This window comes from Xiphophorus maculatus, chromosome 2, assembly GCF_002775205.1.
Source record: "Xiphophorus maculatus strain JP 163 A chromosome 2, X_maculatus-5.0-male, whole genome shotgun sequence".
Lineage (NCBI taxonomy): Eukaryota > Metazoa > Chordata > Actinopteri > Cyprinodontiformes > Poeciliidae > Xiphophorus > Xiphophorus maculatus.
The window spans coordinates 1,071,799-1,090,181 of record NC_036444.1 but is presented as its reverse complement, the minus strand read 5'-3'; the positions used below and the strand labels follow the sequence as shown (position 1 = coordinate 1,090,181).

General features: G+C 43.5%; 1 protein-coding gene across 1 annotated transcript; it reads left to right on the top strand.

Moving 5' to 3' along the window:
* Positions 1–353: 353 nt before the first annotated feature.
* mlycd (malonyl-CoA decarboxylase) lies at positions 354–16,432 on the top strand. The gene is made up of 5 exons (XM_023353200.1): positions 354–1,364; positions 9,801–9,913; positions 10,526–10,682; positions 11,185–11,337; positions 14,788–16,432. Exons 1-5 carry the CDS (start codon positions 819–821, stop codon positions 15,331–15,333), a joined length of 1,515 nt encoding a protein of 504 aa, XP_023208968.1. The 5' UTR covers positions 354–818; the 3' UTR covers positions 15,334–16,432.
* Positions 16,433–18,383: the final 1,951 nt, after the last annotated feature.

Here is an 18,383-nt window from a genome sequence, read left to right as displayed (position 1 = left end):
TGCTGAAGACTTGAAATGGTTTTGATTTGAAATTGAATGTATTTGACTCTATTGGCTTCCTCCTCATACGCAACATGCTTTAAATTAAATTAAATTATTTGGTATTTGTGTTTATTTAACCTGGAAGACGCTCAACGCCTCTTTTTCAAAGGAGACATTTCAAACAGTTTTTTCAGGAGATTCATCAATAAGTGAAACTTTATATAAATTATTTACACACAGATGGATGTTTCAAAGCCATTGTTTCTGCTAATTATGATGTTTTCCACTTATAGGTAACAAAAACTAAAGGAACAATTCTCATGTTTTTTTTCTCTCAGAATATTTATTTTGTCCTGGAAATAAAATGTAAAAAAAATCTCTTTCATAGTGGAGAGATTGGTAACTTTTGCCTCACAGCAGGAAGGTCCTGGGTTCAAATCCCAACCTGGGGTCTTTCTGCGTGTTTTCCCTGTGCATGTGTGGGTTCTCCCTGGGTACATGGCTTTCTTTCACAGTCCAAAAACATCAGCGTTAGGTTTTATTACGAATACTTTTCAAGAATGTGTTAGAAACTGCGAAATTCACTACGAATATGATACAATAGAAATAGTCATTGTTTTACAAAGATGAAATTCAGGTGTAACAGCAGCTCCGAGATCATGTAAATTCACATAAAAGTTCCGAAAGTGTTGAAATTTTGCTAAGCAAAATAACCAGAACACAGCTACAAGTTTTCATCTTGTTGGGATAAATGCGCGCTGTCTCTTTAAGAGACCCGGAAACAATCCTTTCCAGTGTTTGTTGCTGGGGAGTTGACGGACAGCTGAGCGGGGACGATGATATCTAACCCGCTGACTCGGGCTGTCCGGAGCAGAGTGCGGTTCTGGAGACACCGAGCTGTGTTTAAAGCTCCTCCAGAGGCCTCAGGCGGCGGCAGCCGGCGCTGGTGCTCCGCTCCGAGTCGAAGTGGGACCTCTGTTATGGAGGAGATCCTGGCGAGGGTCGTTGCACCTTTACCTTCATATGAAACCAGAGATAAATCTCCACCTCCGCCCGAATCCACCAGCTTGGAGTTCATGAACTACTACAGAGGTCTGGAAAAGGAAGACAAAGTGGATTTTCTGTCCAAGCTGTCCCAGGAGTGCGGAGTGGACCATAAAACGGTGTCCGAGCTCGCTACGAAGCTGCTGGACACTCAGCGACGCGATCAGGCGACCATATTGCAGGCGGAGGACAGGCTCCGGTACAGCCTGACGCCGCGCTACAAGCAGCTGTTCAGCCATGTGAGCCGGGTCGAAGGCGGGGTGAAGTTCCTGGTGGACCTCCGAGCGGATCTGCTGGAAATACTCGCGTCCAAAGCAAGTGAAAACCCACACATCAGGGTACGATCTTTGTTTACTTTCTGTACGGCTGCCCGGATGGCTCAAACTCCAGCATGCGCGTTTATTCACTTAGCTGTGAAGCAGAAATATACATGAGCCACGTGGTTCTCATTTGATGTGACCTTTGCCCCAGTTGGACTTGGAAACCCTTCACCTCCAAACTTCTACATAATTCAATTCAGACACACATTTAGTGTCAGAGTTCCTTCAATTCTTTTTATTTTGGTCTTAAGCCATAGATAAAGCAGAATTATGAAAAAGTTAGATCATTAGATTTATGTCTTTTTTTAACAAATAAGAATCTGAAAAGTGTGGCATGCATATGCCCTAATCCCCTCTAACATATTACTTTGTAGAACTACATTATGGTCTATTTGCAAAATAATTTTTAAATAATTTAAATCTGGACTTTGACTAGGTCATTCAAACACATGAATCATCTTTGATCTAAACCATCCCATAATATCTTTGGCTTATATTTAACACACGAAGTACCAGAGAAAGGTCATTTAACATTTCTACCTTTGGACCCCAGAGATGGGTCGATTGACCTGAAGGATTTTATCTAGCAGGTGCTTTTGTCCTGTAAATAAGGCCATTACCTTATAAGTACCCTGGTAACGGCCTCAACGCATCTCACAGTTGCACAATTGTTCCTTAGACTTAGACTTAGGCTGACTTTATTGTCATTTTGCATGCACAGGGTGAATACAGAACGACATTTCGTTGCATACGGTTCAGGACAATGTTTGAGGTTCCAATGTTGTGAGGTTACTCCAGAATAAAATAAAATACAGTATAAAATATGAATATAAATCTAAATATAAAGTGCAGGACTGACAGTAAAATAGAAGTTATTTAGCTCTGTACATGTGCAAGGTATAAAGTGGAGACCAGATTTTGAGTGCAGTCCAGTTAAGAGTTCAGCAGTCTGATGGCAAGTGGGAAAAAGCTGTTTCGGAACCTGGTGGACCTGCACCGGATGCTGCAGAACCTCTTTCCAGAGGGCAGCAGGGAGAACAGTCCATGGTGGGGGTGTGAGGGGTCACTGATGATGTTTCAGCCTCAGGACACGCATCCTGCATCGATGGTTGACCTGACACTTCGCCCTTTTGCCTGAGCTGGGTGTGGAAGGTTGTTGCCGAAGCAGTTTCTCCTTGTGTGCCTTCTTCTCACTCACATGAGAGTTACCCAACTCTTTTGCAAGCTCAACCAGGAAGTCCACCCGTCTCTCCTGCACCCCAATGCATGCCTGATAAAGCACATGTGCATTCAGTGCTGCCATGTCAATCATGTTTGCCAGGTTTGCTGACCAGCTGTCACATAGTGATGGAACCTTGGTCACCCCCCGTAAGATTATGACTGAAATAAATGCCATTAGTTCTTGTGAACTAAATAGGTGAAGCAGTCACCTATTTATCCTCCACAGCACAAAAGGCTGCATGCAAATTTGCATGTGCTAAGTCTCCCAGATTTCTTTTGCTTACACTTTTTGCCTGATTTTTTTGAGGTGGATCAACACAATTAATTTGGTTAGTTTATTCCTAAACTGTCATTTTAAACCCTCTTAGCTTTATTTCAAAGAGAAACATTACTAATTTCTTTTAGAAAAACCTTTGCATATTTCTTGAAACAGATTGTATGTTTTGCAAACTCTATGTACATTTGGCAAAATGACCTGGATAATGCAGCACAACATCATGGATCAGCTGCAAAAGGTCACATCTCTCCAAAAACACTTCATGTATGCTTCAAAACTAAACTGACTAGTTGTAGGTATCATAGATACCCACCCCCAACATGGACTATTCACACTCCTACCTTCTGGCCTGACGGTCAACGGCCACATTTACAATTGAAGAATGGAGGCTAATTTGAGCCATCAGAGTCGTCAGTTTGGACTCAGGGTCTTTTCACCCAGTTTCGGTAAGTCAGGGGAGAGGTCGAAGACCCTGGTACTCCCAGGAGGTTGTCCTGCTGGAAGGTGAAGCTCCACGCCAGTCTCAGGTTTTTTTCACTACATAACAGTTTTTCTTCCAGGATTGTCCTGGATATACATCCTTCCATCCTCCCATCAACTCTGACCTGCTTCCCCACAGCATGATGCTGCCACCACCATGTGTCAGTCTGGGGATGAATAGGTGCAGACAGAGGCGGGATTTTTATTGGAGAGGCCTTTAATCTTTTATCCAATCAAACAACGGAGAGTGGAACCTTACTTTTTAAACAAAAGAACAAATATATACATTTGTTACATATTTGTTATATATACATATATGGGCTGGGCTAGCTGAACAGATTACATTTGGTACCAATCAGAGCCTCTTTCCTGTGCTGCAGGAGCCACAAAGGAAAGCGATACTTTAACAATGTTAGATTCAGCACATGAGGAGGCAAGAGCTACTCTGCTGCTTGTACAAATTGAAAGAGCTGAATATAAATCAGGCATGTAATGAGTATTTTGAATGAATTTTTTGAAGGCAGAGTGGATTCAAAGAAAAGGTAGTGAAAGAACAAAAAATACATTTCTGCCGCAGCCGGAGACATGACCCCAGTGGTTTTCTCTCTTAATTTTCCCTTTTTTGGCAGCACTCCCTTTTTCCTAGGAAAGCTGCTCTCATATTCTGGATTGTTCGGTTTAATGTAATTACAGTTTTCACTTTGACTCTGCAGAGTAGGCTCGCTGGCATTTATTGAATGGGCTGAGTGACTTAGAAATACAAATAAACTCAGCTGTTAATCCAAAACGACCACTAATATATTTCATAGCGTTTATAGAAAAACATTTGAGTTACACTGTCTAAGATAAAATTATAACTGGAGACATAAAAGTACATATCTGAACATGTGATGGGTTAGGGTAGGGTTAGGTTACAGATTTTTGACACCTGTAAGTTTCAGGTCATCAAAAATCTTTATGTCACACAAAGATAACCCGAGTAAATCCAAAAGGCAGCTGTCAAGTAATTATATGAGATGTTTTGAGACTTTCTGTATCTGCCAGACAACCAACAGCAAGAAGAAAAATAAGCCTCCCAAGTTTATTTCCATTGAAATTTACAAAGTTTACAGTGGGGCAGAGACTTACAATTAATTAATTACAAAGATTTCAATGTGTTAAAAATTTTTAAAGTGTTTTTTTCATACAAAGTTCCTGTCCAGAACCATTATATTTGCTTGTTTCTAGTAAGCCCTGAAATCTGACACACAAGCAACATCTGCTAACAGCAGCTATGGAAGCTGCTTCAGTCTGCCCACGAGGGGCTAATTTCTGTTGTGCTAAAAGGAGTTAGCCTTTCAGCTAATGCTAAAACAGCATCTCAGCGACATATGCTGACTGTTGAACACAAACTGGCCTGACACGTAAAAAAAAGAGTTTCCATGGAAGTTTTGTAAAATACACAAATTTCAATGACTTAAAAACTACCTCATGCTAGAGCAAAACATTTTTTCATCAACAAGACATGAGTTTTTTTAAATTGGCATGCTTCCATTATGAACATTTATTTTCATAATTCCAGTTTTGTAATTTTATGGTCAATGGAAATGTAGCTAGTTTTTGTTGTTTCCTTCAGTGCTGCAGCGCCCCCACAGGCCAGGAGGGGAACAGGTTGCTGAAAGGGTTTGGTTGGTTTGACTCAGAGCAGAGAGAAAGAGAACCACAGCAGATGTTGAATGTCTTGGTTCCCCAGTCACACCGAGGCTACCGGACTATCAGGTGTGAAAACACTCTTGGTCTAGAACCGCCGCTGACATCCATCTTTACATCTAACGTTTCAAAGTTTTTTAGATGGTGAAACTGACACTTGGCTGCTTGAACTCCTCTGACTGTAATAAACATCTATCAGTCCTGACATTTCCTGGTTTTGTGTTTTAATGTATGATGGAGTGAAACATGTTTGTCCTCTTTGTGAATGAAACCATTTTGCTGTGACCTCTCATCGACGCGTCATTGCGCTCTGAGCTTTACCCAGTCCAGCTCAGTGTTGATGTCTTCCTGCTGTGCAGAAGCATTCAGCCACACTGAGAGCTTTAAAGCCTTAAAGGTCCCGGCTGCCTGCACACCGATGCCTCCCGGGTCACACTGGAGCCGTTCAGCCTCTGCTTTCTGCTGCTCCATGATTGATTGAGCTAAAAACGAGAAAAGGTCATTTTTAGATATGAAGCTTCTGGTACAGAATGATGATGTGTTTACTGACTGCAGGACATCAAAGCGTGATGATTATCATAGTGGAGCTAAAACACCACCAAAGTCGGAGGAAGGGAGGCTGGATTATGCAGCTCTGCATCTGCATCAATCTTTACTTCTTGTAATAAATGTAATTTGAGTTTTTCTGTAGATTAGTCACCTTGATCAAGGGATTTATTCTTGATCTATTTCTGACTGCTGACGTTGGGGGGAGATGGCTCCTCAGGGTTACACCGAGTATCTGTGTGGGTCTATTTTCTCCCAGCCCAGCTGACAGGTGGCATGAGGCCCACTGGGGTAAAGGTCTGCTCCCATTCAGGTCTCAGTGAGGTTCTGTTTTAGACTGAACAATCTGTCCAGGAAATCCCACAGTAGTCCATTACAGGCCTCTGAAAGATCTTCCACACATTAACAGATTTTAATAGAAACTCTGACTTTTACAGGACTGTAAAAAAAAAAAGTATTTTTCTTTTTTGTCACGTTTTAAATGTTTCAGATTCTTAGACAAAGGTTGAAATCTGATCAAAATGACTTGAATAAATACAGAAATCAATTTTTAAATGATGGTTTCTTTTATTAAGAGAATAAAAATCTGTCCAAACCAATCTGGACCTGTGTGAAAAAGTAATCACCCTCCAAACCTAGGACGATTTCGCCTCCGTCTGAATTTACCCGAATAACATACATTTGACTATCGCTGTCACCATGGCGACGGGGGCGCGGTAACATCAAACGGATAATTAAAGATTTTATCCTGTTTCATGAAATGTTTTTTAGGTTCTTGTGTCTCTGCTCTGTCTCAAACCTCCAGTCATTTCAGATGGCCACACAGGTTCTGGTTCTGCTGGAGGTTTCTTCCTGTGAAAGAAAAGTTTTTCCTCTCCACTGATACATGCTTGTCCAAATGTTAATGCCAACATTTGCACAAAAATCTAAATATATTACCATAAATGACCTACAGTATTTAGGTAGTTTATTAGCAGTTTAGTTCCTCTTTAATAGTTGATGCAGAAACCTTTGTTTCCTAGAGGTCAGTCGGTTCCTGTAGTTTTGGATCAGGTTTGCTGCAGCAGGGGTTCTGGTCCATATGGGTCCATACTGATCTTCTCCAGATATTTCAGGGAGTTTCAGCTCCCTCCAAACATTTTTTCATGTTCATCTTGAAATGCTTCTGATGGCGCCACTCCTTGGTGACCCCTGGCTGGGTGTCTGGGGTCATTGTCTTGAACCGGACCGTGATACCGTGTTTCTGGTACAGCTGTAAATCTGACGCATGGCGATGGAAGCGGCTTCTCTGGTCCCACTGGGGTTTAATTTCTGCTTCAAATGAGCTGGTTGGATGCTGGAAAAGACTATTGATGTGCTAAAAGGAGTTAACCTATCAGTGAAGCTATTCAAAGCTAAACTAGCATCTCAATGCTAAACATGTAGCAGCTAATGCTAATGTCAACGTCCAGATCTCTGAAGAAGCTCCATGAATAATCAGAGAAACTCTGTAAAGATGAATGGACAGAAAAACACTTTAATAAATGCCTTTGCTGTTCAGCTCCTAAGGCTATTTATTTAATAATTTAGCAACAAAAATGGTTTCTGAATTGAAAACGTTGATGTGCAGAATGTTAATCAATGATGGCGTTGTCTGTTTCTATGGTGACCTCCCAGGTAGCTCTGACCCCTGACCTTTCTCATGATCAGTGATGCTCCACCATGCAGGTCTTCCATGTAGTCCCGGTTTGAGGGAGACTGACAACCATCTTGAGTTTCTTCCATTTCTTAAAAATAATTTCACCAATAGTTAGGCGTACAATTTGGTCTCTGGTGTCGTTTGGCAGCTCTTTGGTCTTTACCGATTAAATATTCCCCCAAGTTCATGGTCCTGCAGTATCAAAGACTGTTTCATCACACCGGACCGTATCAGTGGGTCACCACTGTCCAGGTGTTGATACGGTGTGCTTCGTTTTCCCTCCAACAAAACAGAGGATTTCCTTCTTTAGCCCTCTCCTCTGTCGGTCGGTCTCTTTCCAGCCCGAGGCTTTGATCCCTCTATTTCTAAAGACTTCATCTTCTGCAGGGTCAATGAAATACATATCTCAGTTTGACCTCCCTATTGTGTGGTTAAAAGTTTGCTTCCCAAGGCGCCGGTGGCGGCTCTGCTGCTATAGAGCTGCTGCCTTCTCAACAAAAATGGCTCACCCGGATTATCGAGCAAAATGCATTACTTCACCTCAGGCAGCTTTACGAACACACACACACCCCGACACGGACACACACACACACACACACACACACACACACACACACACACACACACACACACACACACTGCATCACATGAGCAGGAATGAAAGTTTTGCTTAACTGAAAGTTATTTTCTGAAGCTGTGTGCTGTGCAGCTGAATGATGCAGAGCCTGATGCATTTATGCATGTATGTGGAGAGGAATTTCCAATTTCTCCAGGTTTGGATTTGAAGGAAGGATGCTCACACAGCTTTTCTGCCATGTCTGTTGTTTGTTTTGTGTTGGCCGTTGTGACTGACAAGCTGCTATTAAAGGAAGTCCTTCTATGGAACAGTCGGGAGGAGCTGTATGGACGTCCCAGAGCTTGTGTGCTGCATGCTTGTTTGTGTGTTTGAGATTTTCTTTAAATGAAGTCTGACCTCTGTTGGAGGACATGCCTGCTTTGAAATGGCAAGGTGTTTATTGAAGTGGCCCCTTCTACATCCATTGCAAGCTCTGGCAAATCACTATTCATAATGTGTAAACGTTCAAGCGGCGTGCAGACAGCCAGGGGACCATACGGCCTGTGGAAGATAAGAGTGTGAAATACTTCATTTCCTACTGGCAGCTTTGAGCCAATCTGTGCAATAAAACGGTAGTTTTAAGATTGAGCTCCTTCAATTAAAAAACTGGAGCTGAAAGGGTGACTTCACACCGGCTCTGCTCACTCCACTTTGGATGTTTTCCCACTGACAGTTTGGTAGACTCGGTTATAACCGCTGTGGTTCTCTCTCTCTCTGCTCTGAGCCAAACCAACCTGCTCCCCTCCTGGCCTGTGGGGGCGCTGCACTAAGAACCACTGAAGGAAACAACACAAAAACCTCTGAAGACACTGAGACCAACTTCCTTCTTCACCAGATGGAAACTAAATGGAGGTGTCAGATTTTAGTGTTGGAGGATTTCTCTTTAGTCTTTGGCTAAAGACCAGGAGCCATTTCTGCTGCTAGCGCTAGCATGTTTGATTTGGTTGGATTTACCCAGAATGCCCTGCACTGTAGTCCACTTCCTGCGTTTGGAGCGGACTCCAGGCACATGTGCATTCAAACCATAAGATAAGATAAGATAAATCTTTATTGTCATTGTCACAAGAACGAAATTCAAAGGGTGCCATCAGTCGGTGCATATGCTTAAAAACAAAAAATAACTGTCTCACAATTCACACACAACAAACTGGCAAAAAAAAAAAGTAAGAACAGCCACATTCTCACATCCATCATTTATGATGATTAATGGTTGTTTTTGATTGCATTTAGTTTTGTTATTGCTGTCGGGTAGAAACTGTCTCTGAGACGTTGGTTCTGGTTCTGGTTGCTCTGTATCTTCTGCCTGAAGGCAGCAGTGTGAACAGAGAAGGTCCGGGGTGAGAAGTGTCCTTTGTGATGTGTTGTGCTTTTCTTAGACAGCGGTCGCTGTGCAGGTCCTCCAGTGAGGGGAGAGGGCAGCCAATGATTTTTTGGGCTGTATTCACAACCCTTTGGAGAGCTTTCCTTTGAGCCGTAGTGCTGCTGTTATACCAGACGCAGATACAGTAGGTCAGTATGCTCTCTATGGAGCACTTGTAGAAGGACACCAGCAGCTTCTCCTTGATGCTGTTCCTCCTGAGAACCCTCAGGAAGTTCAGTCTTTGCTGGGCCTTTTTTATCAGCTCCAAGGTGTTCATGTTCCATGTGAGGCCCTGCTCAATGTGGACCCCCAGGAAACGGAAATCAGCTACCCTCTCCACACAAACCGAACCAGAGTTCAATTCAACCAAACCCAGACTGAGGTTTGGAGGACCAGAGTTTGTTGGGGTTTTTTTTTTTCCCAATAGAACCGGGTCTACCAGACAATCAGGAAGAAAACAGCTTAATAGTCTTCAGGCTCATTGAAGCTATAAAATAAACGTTGAATACAGCATCGTTTCATTCACCATGATCTGAGTTCTGAGTTTTAGTTGAGTATCAGTTGGAAGTTGTTTTCTGTCCTTGCAGGACCTGAACGGTACTCTGAAGAGCCTGCTGTCCAAGTGGTTTGCTGTTGGTCTGCTCCGGCTGGAGAGGATCACCTGGCAGTCGCCCTGTGAGATCCTGCAGAAGATCAGCCAGTAAGAGCCTTCATCCTCTCACTGCTCCTAATCCTGCTTAGGTTTGTAAAAAAGATTTGTAAAAATAGGAAAATGTTTTGGGCCGCTGTCCACCTGCACCAGGATGTCCAATCATTCTGGCTGAATCTGAGTGACCAGGACGCTGGAAAATTTCTCTCGCCTCTAATTTGGATGAGAATGTTGTGAATTTCATTGACCAAAGCGCCACGTCAGGGTGAATCCCACTGAAATACAACCTGCCACAGTTGGGAGCAGCTACAGACCGGCTCCTTACTAATTGAGGAAATAATGAAAGCCTTCGCTGCACCTGAACACGGAACAGATTTGGAGTTTCTGCTCCAAGAAAACTGTTAAATGGTTCCATTTTCTAAACACTTCCTCCATTTTCATCTGCCATCCACTAACTCTGCAATTAGCAGATTAGCAGCTCTACCAGCTGAGCCGCGGCACCAGGGGAGGCAACGTCTGAAATCTGAGGCAAAGCCTTGTTTTAAACAACCGACTAAATACGAGTCCTGAGCCGAGTGTTTCCCTCTGAAGATGTTAAAGGAGTTTTTAATTTATAGTCAGGCAGGAGTTTGCTACCTAAACCTGACTGAGTTTTTCTGCCAGGTACGAAGCGGTTCACCCAGTCAGGAACTGGACCGACCTGAAGCGCAGAGTGGGACCGTACCGGCGCTGCTACGCCTTCACACACGCCGCCATGCCGGGGGAACCGCTGGTGGTGCTGCATGTGGCGCTGACCGAGGACATTTCCGACAACATCCAGGTCAGAACTGAACCAGAACCATCTCTGACAACCATTCTGAGATGGTTCAGAACCATCTCAGAACCAGAACCATCTTGGGAAGAAGCACACACACACACACACACACAGCAGTGGTCCTCCTGACCACTAGGGGGAGTCTGAAGCAGGTAACATTATCACCTGCATAAACTTGCTGCTGTTCTATAACAATGTTAGAGACATGAAGTGTAACACACATTTTCTTTGTTGCTCAACTTTCTTCTGGACATTCTGTTAAATCAGAAGGTTAAGACCCAAATATAATTTGTTTGTCTCCCCCTAGTGGTCCGGAGGACTTCTGTGTTGTGGAGTGAGTTTGTAGCTTTTCATACTTGCTGTTGTTTTTGCTGTCGCAGTGATTTTCTGTTGCATTTGGGTTTTTTGTGTTTGCATCTTTCATGTGTGAGCAGCTCGTTCCTTCGCGTTGGGCCTTGTTGACCACCGTAAGTAAAGATGCAGCGGTGTGTGTTTTTTCTTCCCTCAGAGTATTGTTCGGGAATTTGCAACTCTTGATGCAGAGGAGGACATAAACAAGATCAATTCAGCCATTTTCTACTCCATCTCCTCCACCCAGGCCGGCCTGCAGGGCGTGGAGCTGGGCAACTATCTCATCAAGCGCGTGGTCCGGGAGCTGCAGGTGGGTAAAGGTGCTGCTAAGCTGAGCTAACATTCAGAGTTATTTATTACTTTATGCTGGTCTATCACATTGAATCCCAATAAAATACATTGTGACTAAGTTTCGGGGGTATGAATACTTCTGCATGGTGTCAGGGCTGTCTGAGCGCTGTAAAGGTTTCTGGTTGTATAAATGTACATATTCCACATACAGGCTGAGCTGCTTTTTACTGTGGTGGAATCTAATCCATTCATCTCAATAAGCAGACAAGAGCCCTCCATGTTGGGCGGCTGCAGCTCGTTGTTTCATGATTGAAAATCCTAAATGCAACATCAGGAACCACTCAACCCAACAGATGGGGAAGCACTTTGCAGCACATCCTCATCAAAACCTGGTTTAAGCTCCTCAAGTCTATTTATTCATGCAAGAGGACTGCTGCCAGTGGTTTACCTCCAGGCTGTGTTCATAATGGAAATACGACAGAGCAGACGGAGAGCCGCGTTCTGCTCAGAAACCAGACGGTCTCAGTTCAGGATGGTGGCACCAAATCTGCTTATCAGCTCTTCTCTTCTTTAGCTTCTCTGTCTCAGAAAATACTGAAAAAATGACGTGCTTTAAGTTTAAAGAGCGGTGATTTGTTGAAAGTATTACTGCATTAAACTCTGGAGTTATTTTGCTGTTTTGATGGCGGCCGGTAGCGGGCGGCAGAGGTCGCTGACCTTTCTGACGGCACAGACAGCTGTCATTACGGGAGCGGAGGACCTCCTGCTGTTCCGTCAGGCAGATTAATCATTCTGACGCTAAAGAAGCTAATCTGAAGGAAGACAGAAGCTGCTTATCAGCATCTTTTGATGCCCGCACAAGGAAATCTACAAGGCAGAACATTTTGTTGACTTTTTATTATAAATAGCCTGCAGACAGGGACCTCACAGAAACACGGCAGGCTGTCTCCAGGTTCCTTCTCATCAGCCATTTTGTCTGAAGTCTGCTGAACTGAAAGCTTCACATACTGAACATGACAGTAAGGTTGTGTTTATTCACCTAATCTAACATCTGGAACAGAAATAATTTACCTAGACTCAGACGCCTGTGATGATTCCACGTGTCAATCATTAACGCATTATTATTTCATCAGCAGGTCTGTTGACATGTCATTCACTGTGCAGTGGACCCCCAGGCTTCTCAATGTGGTATTTGCAGATTTTTTTTGGCGTTCACATTCAAACCGAACCAGAGTTCACTTCAACCGAATCCAGACCGAAGTTTGGAGGACCAGAGGTCAGAGGTCAATTAGCGTTCACACCTCACCAACCTCACCAGACTGACTGGAGCCGGATTGAAGCGGACTGAACTGGGCTGGTGGAAACACACTGTTGGATATGCTAACAGAGAGGAGCCACATTTTCTCCACTTCATCCTTATTTTATGGGTCGTTAGTTGGTGAAATCTGTTGTTTGGTCAGGAATAGCAGCAGATTTGGCATTTAACTTTGGAAATTTAATCAAAGTTAAATCCTTTAACCCCCATTGTGATTCTTGCTTTGAACTTCAGCAAATCACCACGTCTGAAAGCTTGTAGGTTTGTAGACTATTAAAGTAGCTGACTTCCTGAAGCTAACGCTAATCTATGGTGTGCAGAGATCCAGGCTGTCTGAGAGGAACAGCATTGCCACGGAGGATTGGCTGTAATGATGGAGTGGGATAGAAAAGGTCACAGTTGCAATTTCAGGTCCAGGAAGAATATCTTGTTTGTCTTTGTAGATTGGACCCCCCAAGCAGAACTCACTCCGTCATCTGTTCTCTTTTTCACCTTTCCCGCTGCTTTCTTACTTATACCATCGCTCTCTTTTCCACTAACTTTTGCTCAGTGTGAGGAAGGCAGAGCTACAGCATAGTCAAGTGTGAAGAAACATAAAGGAGAGCAGCAAGGAGCCTTGATTTTTAAATTGAAAGGTGGGTGAAGTAAGGTAGAGTAGAAGAAAAATAAAGTGTCCCACCAGGCGGTGTCTCACACTTCCACTTCCATAGACAGCTATTGCCTTTCTGCCTGACATATTGTTCTCTCACTTATTAACGTGGACACCCAAGCACAGAAATGAGTCTGAAGAGAAGAGGGAGGCTTTCTTTCTGCTAAATGAAAGGGTGTTGAGACAGCAGGGAGCTCAGAGCCGCGGGTGACCAATGACATGACACACAGGAGGGGAGGCAGTTTAGAGAAGGGGACAGGTGTTACAGGCGAGGGATGGAAGAGGAGAGGAAGGAGAGGATCATCCATCAGCATCAGCAGGCCGACTCATGAAGCAGCTCAGATGATTCGTAATGAAGTCCCAGACGGAGGAACTGACAGGGTCGAGCCGCCCGAGCAACAAGGACGTCCTGGTTCTGTTTTCACACCGAGCCTGAACCTCCGTCTCAATTCTGAAAACCGGTGAAGACTGAAGGTCTCTGTAGATTTCCTCCCTGTTGTCTCTGCTCCTTCCTGTCTGAGTGGATCTGTGACAGGATGGAGACACAGATCCACTCAGACAGCTGCTGCACGAAACTCTGCAGCCGTTTCCATGAGAGCAAAAACCGGAGGAAGCCTTGGCACATTTAGGTTTTATTATCATTCTGGAGTCAGTCTAAACTTACAGCTGCCAAATATATTTCTATTCTTTGTTACCTGCCCATCCCTCCATATGTATGAAATGATGGAAGGGCTGATTATGATTCATTTGGGTTTCATCAGTGGTGGGCGCCACGAGCTAAAAGGTTAGCTTCGCTAACCCTAAAGCATTAATCATACACATTATTTCTGGTAATGCTAGCTGCTATGCCAGCATAGTAGCTAGTGGAAGCTAATGCTAAAATGCTAATTTCAACCATGACAGGGCTAAACTTGTTAGCACACGGCTAACTGTACGGTTTGCACTTCAGGAAGTGATTTTTTTTTTTTTTTGGAACAGGGCTTTCACTCATGGTTTCAGTCTCATAGTTGCTGATTTTACCTAATTGACTATGATACAACAGGTGGTGCTACAGTGATGCATTCTGGGTACTGAATAAACATTTGCTGCATCGCATCACAGGTGGAGAATATAAGGAAACGATTCAGATGTGAATTTTTGTATTTGTTTAATTTGCTTCCCTGGTTGTTTGTCTGTTAGTGTTTTATTTGTTTGTTTGTTGTATTCTTGCCAAAAAAGGGAAACATGAGAAGAGGAAGCGGAACTGCTGCGTAATCAATCTTCAAAATAAGAGCATGGTCTTACTTCAGTCGATTACGAAAACGTCGAACTTTAACTGAAAGTTTACAAAACAGCCAAATAAATTAGCACTTTAGAAATTATCTGAAAAAATGAAGCTATTGCTCTAAACGGTTTCAAAGTTAGATAAAAGTTCTGACATTAGCGGGTTATGGGAAGTGGGTCTCATGCTTTTCATCTCAAAAGGTTTTCTTTTTTTTTTCTTTCTTTTTGTGCCGTTCTGTCAGAGCGAGTTCCCCCACATGGCCCAGTTCTCCAGCCTCTCGCCCATCCCAGGGTTCTGCTCCTGGCTTCAAGGCCTGCTGAGCCAGTACAGGAAGGAGGGCCGGGGGGCCGACCTCTTATCGGAGCAGGAGTGGAGCGAGGTGGCGCAGGCCCTGGACTCCAACGCGGGAACCCCGCCCGTCGACTCTCTGCGGAAGCTCATCGCCACCGGAGAGTGGACGCGCTCCGAGAAGCTGTGCCTGGCCCTGGAGCCCGTCCTGATGCGCCTCTGCGCCTGGTACCTCTACGGAGAGAAGCGCCGAGGCTTCGCGCTCAACCCAGTGGCCAACTTCCACCTGCAGAACGGCGCCACCATGTGGCGGATCAACTGGCGCGCCGACACCAGCCCCAGGGGCGTGGCCAACTCCTGCGGCATCATGGTGAACTACCGCTACTTCCTGAACGAGACGACCAACAACAGCGTCCTGTACCTTCAGAATAAGGCGGTGGCGGCTTCGGAGCAGGTTCTGGGCCTCGTGTCGCAGTTTCAGAAGAACAGCAAGCTGTGACTGCGTTGCATACAGCAGAGTGTCGGGGCGTTGCAGACAGAGAGGAAAGAGTGAGCTTCCACCAAAAAACTGAGAAAGGCCAAACATTTTGTATTAAAAAATCAAAAATTTTGAGATTAATCTTAGAAATTTCTGAGTTACAAAACTTTACAAATTTAAACTTTTGAAACTCAGAAATTTTAACATTTTCTCTAGAAAATTTCTGAGTTTTTCATATCGAATTTTCATTTTTTCAAACTCATAAGATTCTTTGGCAGAAATGTGCTCCTCTTGTTTCCTGTGTTACGCCGTTGTAGTTAAACTTTAACAGTTTGTTTTCATGTGAAACAGACTGATGTGTTGTTTTGTCAGTGTTTGAGGCCCCCTGGGCCCCGGGGCCCCCGGTGATGGACTCCTGACGTCAGGAACAGAAACTGGGCCGTTTCCTCCATGATGTAACTCGGCCCATCTGCTGCGCGCCTCATTAGATTTCTAGCCAAAGCTGTTTGATTGTGTAAGTGATTCTCAGAACAGACTGCAGCTAATGAAGCAGAAGGCATCCATCAATGCCAAAGCATGTTGGTAGGTAATAGCATGTAATGGGGGGTTCTGGAATAAATGATGTTTATTCTTTCATCAGGATGAGCTGCTGCAACGTAAACAGAACAAAACAAGATAAATAGATCTTTTTCTTTCTTCAGCTTCACCTGCAGTTGCTCTTCTCGCCTTCAAAGCCCATTAAAGAAGCATGAACTGGAAATATTTTCATAAACTAAAAAAATAAACATTTTTCTGTTTGTTAAACTATCATGCTGACCTAATGTATTGAATTTTTTTTCTGTAATGATTTTTCCCTCCACACTCGGAGACATAATCATTCTCCAGAGATTGTCATTGATGTCCTAAGGACTCGGTGCCAAGCAGGTCTCCTATCAGCCGCCGCCCCGTTGTTGTGGAATAATACATCACAGCAAGTTGACTGTGAAATTACATTTTATCTCACAGGAGTCAAACTTTCTTTTTATTTTTTCAAACGCATCTCTTTTCTTAGCTCTGCGCTGCTGCGTGTCCCAGAAACTAATGGAGTGAGAAATAAAGTTAAACTAAATGGTCAGATTGATGGAGAGGATGTGTGTGTGTGTGTGGGTGGGGGGGGGGGGGGGGGGGGAATAACGAGGCATGAAGAGGACAGTTGTTTAACGTTTGCCCTTCTGTCACTGTCTCTGGAGACATCGGAGACAAAAAGAAAACGAGTCTCTGGAGGAACGTTCGGCTGAACGGACGCCACCACGGGTTGCCATGGAAACAACTCCAACATGCCACCCAAACGAGTGCTGCTCGTTTGGACTCGCTCTGGCCAAAATAAAACGTAATAATAGTAGAGCTGATGCTAATATTAGAAGCAGCCAATAATATCTATGTCCATCAAACTGTGACTTCATAATTCAACAGTTTTAGGATTTAGTTATTGATTGGAAATATTTAGAGGTAAAATCACTTCAGTGAGCGACTTTTTATGTAAATATTTTATATGTAATGTGTAGATGGACAAAAAACCTAAAATATTTAATGGCTTTAAAGTGAAACAAACGGGGAAAGTGCTGACATGTTGTTCTTTAGAGATTTTAATTTAAACATGACGTCATTAAATATTGGTTATCAAACATCAGTCAGGCTAGTTCAGACGATATATTCAAGCCATTACTGTTTTTCTCTTTGGAGCGGTTTGTGCTCAGTCGTGATTTTTAACTGATTAATTTCCACTTCTGTCAGATTTTCAGTCCTGCTGATCAGTTTATTTGATGGATATTTACCATCCTGAACTCCGACTGATCCCAGAACCAGGAAGAAGACCTCGTTACAATCGACTGGATATTCTCTCTTTTCAGGAAATTTGTGCCTCAGCTAAAATAATCCGGTATCGCTGACAGTCCTTTTAATTTGCGGCGATGCTGCGTGCGTGTGTGTGCGCATGCTGATGGCGCATTTCATCGTGAGGAAATTGCCTTAGGAATGAAGCTAATCCATTCTTTCCAGATCCAAAGTGACCAGAATAGCAGAGAGGCGACTGAGCGCTTTCACACTGAAATTAATTCTGATTAGCTGCAGATTTCAGCTGAACGTCTCCATCTGCAGAGACACGAAACCAGGATATTTACAAGAAAGAGCTGGTTCAGAAGGTGCAACCAAACACACATGGCTGTTTATCAGTTTGTAAAACGTGTGAATAAAGTGAAGCTTATTTTGCAGGAGAGCCATTACCTCAGTCCAACGCTGCATGATATTTAGAAAGATGACAAGTTTGACTGTGAAGCAGGTAAAATAGGGAAAATATGATATTTTTACATTAACTCAGCAAAAAAAAAAAAAAGATTTAAGAATAAAAACAGTAAAACAATTATTTAAAATTTAACAAATGTAACATTCATGATGTTTCTGTAGGTGGAAGTATTGAGTTTCTAACCACAGGAAATCCTCTGTCTCTGTTAAACCATCAAAAATGTGAAGATGTAGATTATTATAAAAGATAATCAGGAATATCTTCGGTAATAAATCCGACCTGTTTTTAAAGGTTTCATTAAGTTGATCCAAACCAACTTTGGTAAATCATAAATTGAGCATATTTCAGGGGAAAGCCACAGAACCCGCCTGACAACACGAAGTAGGCTGAAATCAACCCGCTCCTCTTGAAGCCCAGATCCAGAGAGAACACAAACAAAGTCATCCATCGACCTGGAAGGTTCCAGAACCAGAACCGCCTCTGAGGTTCTGGACTCCAGAGGACCGCAGCAGAACCAGGATCCTCACCTGGACCGACCCAGAACCACTCCAACAGAACATCAACAACTCACCAGAAGAACCAGAACATCTGGAGTTCTGCAGGCTGAACTGCCTCAGCTAAGGTCAGAGGTCAAGATCCGACTGATCTTTTCACCTAAAAAATTAAATCTGTTCCCTGGAACTAAATTAGATCCGATAGTTTCCAATGAAAATGATAATGAAGTGATGGAAGCAGCCTGAGTCAGTGAACGCATCACATCCCAACCGACCACTCCTGGTCCGACTCCACG